Source organism: Populus nigra, chromosome 3, assembly GCF_951802175.1.
Source record: "Populus nigra chromosome 3, ddPopNigr1.1, whole genome shotgun sequence".
Taxonomy (NCBI): Eukaryota; Viridiplantae; Streptophyta; class Magnoliopsida; order Malpighiales; family Salicaceae; genus Populus; species Populus nigra.
The window spans coordinates 12,229,268-12,238,951 of NC_084854.1; the positions used below are offsets into that span (position 1 = coordinate 12,229,268).

The 9,684-nt window shown below is 32.6% G+C and overlaps 1 protein-coding gene across 1 annotated transcript; it reads right to left on the reverse strand.

Moving 5' to 3' along the window:
* Positions 1–4,044: 4,044 nt before the first annotated feature.
* LOC133688848 (bark storage protein A) lies at positions 4,045–7,410 on the reverse strand. Its single transcript, XM_062108470.1, has 5 exons — positions 6,976–7,410; positions 5,798–5,865; positions 5,544–5,699; positions 4,584–4,835; positions 4,045–4,508 (listed from the first exon to the last, which is right to left on the reverse strand). The coding sequence occupies exons 1-5, from the start codon at positions 7,190–7,192 to the stop codon at positions 4,170–4,172; spliced, it is 1,032 nt and encodes a 343-aa protein (XP_061964454.1). The 5' UTR covers positions 7,193–7,410; the 3' UTR covers positions 4,045–4,169.
* Positions 7,411–9,684: the final 2,274 nt, after the last annotated feature.

Here is a 9,684-nt window from a genome sequence, read left to right on the forward strand (position 1 = left end):
ATTGTAAAACAATCAAAAGAAAAACTTACGTTTATTCTCCAACTTGCTACTGACATTTGCAGCTAAAAAAATATAATATAGTCTCCTCAAACTAACCCTAATGGATTTTTTTTTAGTTGTAAGCTAATGGGCTTAAACTAGTAATCAACTAATATAAGTCCAATAATGAAATAAACCTCTAAACAATGTCTAGTCGGCTAGAAAGAAACCAAATTAAAAATAATTATGCAACATTAAATAAATAAATAAAACAAGATAATAAAAACAAAGTTTTCATGCTAAAATTCCTCCATGTATCCCGAATCTCCAATTTTTATATATTTTTAGCATATTTTCAGTTATGATTTCAAACACATTATTCTTTCTCATCTAGATGAATTACTTGGCCTACCTTATGTGGTTGGAAAGTTTGAGATGTCTATTTTATAGCCCAAGTTGAATCGCATCAAAATGCCACTGGTAGCTTCGGATACGTCATAAACAGTACACAAAGGTCCAGTCTGGCAGATTTGACAAGTAACTTCGATAATCTGAAATAATATGTTCCTGAACTCCATTAGACCTGAATATTTACCAAAATATAGTTCCATGTATTTAGTATCTCCTTGTAAAATTACAACTCATTTCAATGTATAGTTTGAGAGATATGTTTGATCTCTTAAAACTAGTCAACAAACATTTTAATGTCAAATTTGGACCTGACTTTGTTCGTATCAAATCCAGATGACCCTTGACCTTTGAATAACATAAATTCTGGGAATCTAAAATTTATGGGATAAGGGTACATTCTATCTATGTAGTCTAGATAAAGTCTCGTATAAGCTTGTTCGACTATCCCCGAAATATATTCTGGATTAATCCTATCTAGTGGGTAAACTCTGGATCACTTGATTTCATTTTTCATCCAATTTTCTTAGTGAAATTTTCTTATAATTTATAATCATTACTTTTGATTTACTTCCAACTTCTTCCATGACTATAGGTTTCCTTAAATTTATTCTAGGTTCTAGTGAGAGATTGATTTTTAAGTTGAACTATTTTGGCCAAATTAGTTGTTTACCAACTAGTTTAGGATTTGGTTCTTTAACCTCCTTCACATCTAAGTGGTTTTCATTTCCACTGCCACTTGTTTAGATATCTTATTAACTGTTTCCATCATCACATGGTTAAAATCCGATATTATCTCATAATTTCCACTCCTTATTTTGATGCTTAACTTAAAATTAACATCTTCCAATGTTTTAATGATGTAATCATATTATTCGATAGTTTCACCCATATCTACCTAATGTTTTGTCCATGTTTTATATATATAATGCCTTGATATTCTTTGTTTTATGTTTTGAAGGCATTTTTGGATGAAAGATGCAAAAAGGAGTAAATTGGAGGTAATTGGCAGATTTGACGTTCAGTCGATGTTTTGTGCAGAGCGTGAGTTCTAGAGATCGAAATGAAGTGATTCTAGTGGCACTAAAAAGCTAACATCCATACCTTTCTGGAAATGTAATGCAAGAAAATAAAAGGAGAAAGATCATGGAAATCACATCCTGCAAATTCAAATCTCGCATTCTGCCAGTGTTGAACTTTGGCCATTCAAAATTTAATATCTGGAGCTACAGAAGTCCAATTGATGCAAAATCAATTTTCTTGGATTCCTAATTCAAAGACCTATCCACACTCCAAATTTCAGCCAAAAAGATATCATATGAGGGAGATATGATTTTCCAAAGATGACAACTGAATTCTGCCAGGAAACAGGTTTCGTGAAGAAACGAGTCCAAATTACATTCCGAAGCATCTAAACCGACATCCAAGTTTTTATATCAGCAATTTAGCTCCTCTAAGTCAGAGTTTGAAGATTTCATGCAAGGCTATTTCTCCTTTTTAGGAAAAATAGTTATTGAAGTACTTAAATGTAAACTGCCAACTTAAGGAAGGACTATTATGTAAAATAGAGACTAGGGTTTCTTAGCATATAAAAAGAAAGAGAGAAGAGGCAGCAACCAGCAGAAGGAGGCAGCAGCCAGCAGAGAATAAACACAAATTCTCTCCTCTACAAACCCAAAAATCATGCTCTTTTCATTCTTTAGAAGTAGTTGTTCAATAATTATGCAAGGCTAAGCTCTTTCTTGGTTGCAAGGACACAACAAACCTTCGGATTTGAAGAACCGTGAGATTTATTCTTCCTTTTATTTTCAGTTTATGTTATGAATAAGTATGATTGTTTTCTTATGCATATTTCCTATGATTGTTGTTGATGATTGCTAGAGCGGACTCTAGCTTATTGTTGTGAACAATCTATTGCTAAGTTTAATATCAAAACCGGAGTTGTGATATATGAACTTGTGAAGCAACTAAGCTTGATAATTATGGCGAAACTACGTTATTGAACTTAGGGAGAACATTTGAACAAAGTGACACAAGCTGCGGACAGCTTGTATGTTAATCTTGATGAAATTATCTAGTTCTTAAAGCTACCATTAAATTGAATCATTAGTGCGGACACTTTGATTGTTTATTGGTTAGGATTAGTTATACGGCGGATCCGTTAATTAATCAACGTTAAGAAAAGATAAAATTTCAGAACATAAACTGCAATTTTCGTTTCAAGGATCGGTTCTAAATTTCCATTGGTGGATGTGTGCTTGCGACTAAGGTTTGTTTTCTTGATAAGTTTCGGTTTTAATTGATTTTGTTTGCTAGTTTAATATGAGTTGACGTATCATTCATTATTACAATCTTATTGTAGTAATCACACTAATTTTTATGTTAGCCTTATATCTTTCCTCCATCTTCAGCATGACAACAATATTGTTCATTAATAATTCAATTAGTTTCCTCTACTATTTGCTCAAGACATGCATATCTCTCTTATAATGACATATATGTCTCTCTCCTCTTTATTTTTTAGCTCTTTTTCTTGAAAAGTTTGTATTTCATGTTTTGTGACAACAGGAACATTAATTAACTCGCTTTTTTCTTCTAAACTTTCTAGTAATTTTGATTTCTTTGTTATTGCCATAATTCTAAAGAATTAATTTGACACTCCCACTGTGATCACCAATTGTTTGATATATGTTTTTTTTATGTCTGCCTCGACCAAGAGGACTTTGCAACTTACTATTGGAGTTTTAAGTAAACTGGTTTAAACTCGGGAGTTCTAAGTTAATTGGTTCCAACTTTCGATTTAGTCCTAGATCTACTCATGTAATTCAAAATATGTATTCTTGTATTACATGAGTATCAATATGACTAAATCCATTTCACACAAACAATAGTTCAACTGAAGAAGTAATCAAATAAATAAAATAACTTGAATGTAAAGCAAACCCAGTAACTTAGGAAATGAATACTTATATTTATAGAACTCTGATTACATCCATTATTTGAAACTCTCGGATAATGAAACATTTTTGTGGTATTTTTTGTTTTTAGATTTGAAATTGCAAGCCTGCAAATTACAAAGAAAATTGCAAGCCTGCTTGACTATCGTTCACTTAGTTATCGCTTATTTTTTTTATTGCTTACAGAGTTATCACCTATAAAATTATTGTATGCAAGCTATTGCCTACTAGTTTCAGGTTTGAAAGATCTTAAGAACTTGATAAAACTACAATGCAGTTATTTGAGTTTTTGTTGAGTTGCATATGTTCCTTCATCTTCCTAGTCATCTACCTTATATCTTATATAGTCTAGTGATATCAACTTCCGATAACCTTTCATTTCTTGTATGTCAATAATAACTTTCATCATCTTTTAGAGCTCTTTTCATAATCTCACATACATAGGAGTTATTGATGCCTTTTAATTTACATAGTTTATTATAATTGCTCACATGATGCTTATGTGCATGTTCTTTATATATATACACTCTTGTTTTCTAAGTTTATCTTGATTATTCAATTATCAGATAATTATCTTTTAACTTTATGTATAGCATGCAATTGATTTTCCTAGGCAGCAATGTTGCATCAATTTAACATATTAAATTTACAGATAGGAAATATGAATCGGGGAAAATATTAAGATGATTAAGAAAGATGCTACAAAGAAAGAAACATATTTATGAGTAAGTACCGTTCAATTTTTAGGAAGACAGGAGTTTTATTCCTAATTAGTGATGTGGTAGCATCTTCAGATTCAGAAGGTGCCTTATTCGGTAGTTTCAACTACGGAAACAATAAGGTAATGAACCTAAGTGAAGCATCTACAGCATTTTGAGCAGCCAGGGATGCAAAGATGCCTGCTTCGTTGGAAACTGCAGAACCCCCACCTGCTAAATCAGACAGAGCCCTAATTGCAATGAATGGAATCTGTTGTTGATGACAAACCAGGGCAACTGCAGCACTTTCCATGTCGATTGGAGTTATATTGAATTTAGAGTTGAGGAATTCACGATAAGCACTGTTATCAACAAAAGCATTTGCACTAGCCCCACTCTTAACTCTCACCGCTTTCGGTGCTCTTGGTAAACAGGTTGAATTAACACATCGCTGAAACGTCATACCCTGTGCACGTTGCAAAACCAAATTATTAACTTTATTGAGGAAATAAAATTAGAAAGAAAGGGTCAGCTCTAATACCTCAATTCTCTTCGCGACTTTAAAGTAATGCTTGTTGACAGGAACCCAGAAGGAATGCTGCCTAACTTCTGGAATTCCATCTGCTGGAAATACCTCTTCTGGTTGGTACCAAACATTGTTTAAGAAGTTATCTACAGGCTTCCCATTTTCTGAGGCATTTTGGTAGTTGGCAAATCTTAGATAACCGATTTCCCTGGTGTAGTCTCCATTAGATTCCAAGGCCAGTTCTTCATTAGGCCCATCTCCATATCTCTTCTCATTTTCAAATGAAGAAAACAGTTATTGACTTGATGGACTAATTAAATAAAAGCTTAAACGAGAGTAAAGCAAAGCAGAATATGTTGGTGTAATGATAAAATTTAATATAAAAAAACAAAGAAATTGAAGAATATGTTGCCGGGAAAAGTCTTGTGATGTTAATAATAGTTTGCTTGTTTGACAATCGCCTAGAAAATCAGGGCATTACAGCAATAATTATATAGCAGAAAGCAGGGCAGCACAGCACCCCTATCAAGAAGATTCTACAATACAACTTCAAAATAAAAAAGAAACAAAGGACGGTGTTGATATTGTTGTTTGTCAAAGAATCAAGAGAAAGAGGAATATGGGGGACTGCCATTCAACCTCTGGATGCCTACTGTTTTTAGTTTTCAATTCTATTAGTTGGAGGATTATTGAATATGTTAGAAAAGCAATTAAAAAAATATATATTGGATGGAAAGAGTCGATTTCTTAAATCAAAATTACTATTTTCTGAATCCATTAATTTTCATTGAATGCCACTAAGAAAATAACGAAAACAGCCAAGAATTCACTTGGTAGACTTTCAACAGTTGAAATACTAAATAAATAAATAAAAAACTAAACATTCGGTTGCAAAAATCATTAAAGTTTAGATACTTATATGTCTCTTAATCATAAAACTTAAATGAGAAATGGTTATACTGTATTCCTTCCTACCTGCCAATTCCAAAGGCCTGTATGTGCCCAGTATTGCGGGATAGTCACATCTCCAATTTGGAGTTGAGGATTTGCATTTCCTGCGATTCCATAGTGGAGGACACCTTTCACCTTAAATAGAATTAACAGTAACTGTGTGGCGATACCTGCATTCAGCTACACAAATAAGAAAATAAGATCAATTTCTACACAAACCTAAATGTATTAATTAAACATGTATGGAATAGGAAAATAGGATCATTTTTATGCCATACCATGCTTAATCCAGTCATAACTATTATAACCTTTTCATTTTCTACCTTCCCAAACCTAAATCTTCTTCCTGTGGGGAACCAAAGTGAAACAAGAAATATATAATTAGTATAATTAAGAAACACAAATCAAGAAGAACCACTTCACATTAGTTATATCACATGTAAGATTTTAAATTAATTTTTAATGTAAAAAAGAAACATAACATTATAAATGCATTTTCTAGAAAAAAAAATATATAATATAAAAATAAGGAATGAAAAGATAGAAAAATAGTGTTCACACACACACACACACACACACACATATATATATATATATATATATATATAAATTGATAAACTAAAAAGGAACTGTTAATGCTAATTAAAATTTAAAGCGGGAAACTGGTCTTTCTAGTAAGAAGCAAAAGATGAATACATATATAAATATTTTACCTAAATTGTTCTTTTTTTATATATATTTTATTTTATCTTAAAGGTTAATTCTAGTTGATAAAAAAAAATAATTTTTGTTTTTATAAAAAAATCATGCAAACACAACTTATCTATATAAAATACAAAAAGGAAAAAAAGTAAAGATTAATTACAACACTCTCTTTGAAATATTATAAAATTACAAAAACAATTAAAATGATTTAAACTAAACAATTTAAAAGATAAAAAGGATAGTTTTAACTAAATTAAAAAAAAATACCAAATATTGTTGGGTCTAGTGGACCAATATAATGTTTTGAATCAAATCATAGAAGAATAAAGATGAAATATGAGTGAACTAAAAATAAACTTTTTCACTTCTATTAAACAGTGAAAAAAAAAACCCATTTGGTTTTTTAACTATAACCTATAATTCTATTTTATAAAAATCCTCATGCGACTTTCCGAACAAATCATATCCTAGCTAAAAAGGTTTTGATAATCTCTTATTCGTTGGAAAAAATAAAAGAAATTACTTGCAAGAATTCCATCAACAATAAATTAAGACATAGACATAGATATATGCTTGTATTTTTGGGAAAATAAATGTAAGGAAATATTAATATCAATATCTACATGAGAATAGAACTATGAAGATCTAAAGAAATTAATTCTCAATGCCCAGAAGATGATTACAATGATCATGCTAAAAGCAACCTTAGCTGAAAAATATACATAGATAGTAGTAATATATTGGTGGTTACCGAAATAGTCCAAGTAAGGAACTTCGAGATCAGCTACAAAACTTGGAGATTGGAGAAGAGGGTTCATCTCAAAGCTATTTGGCACTATAATTCCTAAGTAGGGACCCTTCTCATTCACTCTATCAATCTCTTGCATTGTAGCTGTTGAAATTGCACCATAGGCTCTACCACTAGTTGAGCTGCAAACCCCCCAAACCAAAATAACAAGCCCCAACATTATCACCTTCAAATGCTTCCTCGTTGTTCTCTTTGCCTCCGCTTAAAAGAAATCCTTCAAGGTTTACAACATTACGCATGCGGCATGCCCATATATGTTGATATTTCATTGAATCGGTCAATAGGAACCTAACGAAGATAGTCATGGTCAATAATATGGGCTGTGTGAATTCGAGGTGGCATAAGAACATGGCTTCGAATTCAACCAGGTTATCTAGGAAAGTCGGAACCTTGAATAAGCCGCCAAGGGTTAATTTGGATGTTACGAGTCAATAAAGTAAGCCACGTTTTTCATCCTTGTCCATGCATTTGTCCGTGCATTTCTTTAATTCTAGTTATCTTCACGAAGTGGCGCAGCTGTATAGGAGCAAAAGAGGGAAATGGTCCCCTTAATTTTTTTAAAAATATATTTTTTATATTAAAATATTAATATAATAATACGATGAGGGTTGGTAGACAGTTATTATTGTTTACTCGTATCTTAATATAATAAATAATATATATAATATATGTGCAGCCCTCCAGCTCATTTCTCATTTCCCCAAAATTTTTCCTTTTCTTTCTTTTTCTTTCGTTAACTATTCCAGAGCTTTTTTACTCTCTCTCTCTCTTTTTAACTGTTGTTCCTGCCTCCCTCCGCTATACAAATTTCTTTTCGAGTTCAATTAAGCAATTTTAAGTAAACTTTCTTTATTTTTTTATTTAATTTTAGTTTTACTTTTTTATAATTAGTTATTAAAAATATTAAAGTTTATGACAATTTAGAGGTTTTGATATATATAATATTTTGAATCAATTAAAGGTGAATGGTTGTGAACTAGACTGCAAGATTTTAAACATTAGACATTGATTTGATTTTTCTGAATTAATTAGGTTATATCATTTTCAATTGAATTGGTTACGGTATGGAACTAAACTTTATCATGAGATGTGTCGCATGTGTGTGGTGTCATGGCGAAAATATCCACCCTCCAATTCTGTATCATCTAAAAATGTGTGAAGACAAGGAATTCTTGTCTTTTATTAGTGAAAAAATAGAATGGGAGTTGCCATCTAGTATTTTGGTCACTAGGAACTCTAACTGGTCTCAGAGATCTGATACGGGGACTGGTTGCGTAAAGGGAAGGTATTAGCACCTCAAATACGCCCTACCTAAGGTAAGCTGCATTGTTTTATTTATCTAATAAAATCTAAGATCTTGTCGTGTTTTCTAGTTGTTGGTATGTCTATGGTTTAAGAAAAGTACTCCTCGGTAAGGAGGTTTTTATCTTATCAGGTAAAACCTAACCATTCTAACCTCAACAAAAAAAATTAATATCTGGAATACGTCTTACGTATAAGATCATAACCCTAGATATTAAAAGAAAACAAAATATTTTTTTTGAAAACTTTTGAAATATTTGCGTAGTTCTCGTGACTTTAATAAACTAGTTATTAAAGCCAAAATGCATGCTAATACATATTTTTTGAAATTTTCTTTGTTGTATTCAAATACAATATGATTTTTTTTAGAGACTTGGCCGTATGCATGAAATAAAAAAAATATTTTTTTTATTTTTTAATGTCTTAACGAAAACCGGGTAGTTTAATACCGGATTTGTATCTTTACAGTATAAAAATACAAACTGGTATTGATTAAAATGAAGTATAATTTTTTTCAGAAAAATCACAGATTTTTTTGAAATAATTTTTGAAGAATTTTTTTGTGGCTGGGCCGAACCCGACCCAAAAGGAAACTGGGCCAAAATCAGCTGAAAATGAACTCAGGCCTACTTTCTACAGGGCTGGACTCATCCCAAAGGAACAATTGGCTGGTTACTGTGCTGAGCTAATTATATTTCCTTTGCTGCAGAACGTGAATTGCTCACGTTCTGCATGCAAAGGAAAACAACAGGGAAAAGGGGACAGAGAAGGGGAGTGGTACCTGGAATGAGTGATCGTGCGGCTGTCTCCTGTGATTGCTCACGGTGGCGCTGGGTAGCGACAGGCTGTGGCGTTGCGGTGGCTGTTTTTTATTTTTCTCCTCTGCTTCTCCCTGCTTCTTCTTCCTCTGGCTTTTCGCTTATTCTACTGCTCCGATCTAGTTTCTTTCCTTTCTCTCCTCTGGTGCTGGAGAAGGAGAGGCCGATGGTGATGCTGAGTTTCGTCTACTGGTTTCTTGCTTCCTTGACCTTCTCTTCGTCTCTTTTCTTGTTACCGCTTCCTTGTTATGCTGCCTCTGGTTCTTGTGGATGGTGTTGTAAAAAGGTGGAGCTGATGGTGATTTTTTTTTCTTCTTATTTTTCTTTGCTGGGTAGACGTTCTCACGCCGGGTTCTTCTTGCTTGGCCTGGTTCCTATGTGATTTTCCAGACTTTATTCCCTCCTGTTGCCCCTGTTCCTCCTTTTTCTTGTTCGTTCTTCCTCTGTTTTTTTGTGTTTTCCTTTCCCTTCTCTCCTCTCTCTCCCCCCTGTCTCTTCCCTCCTCTGGCTTTTATAGCCAGAGGATGCATGC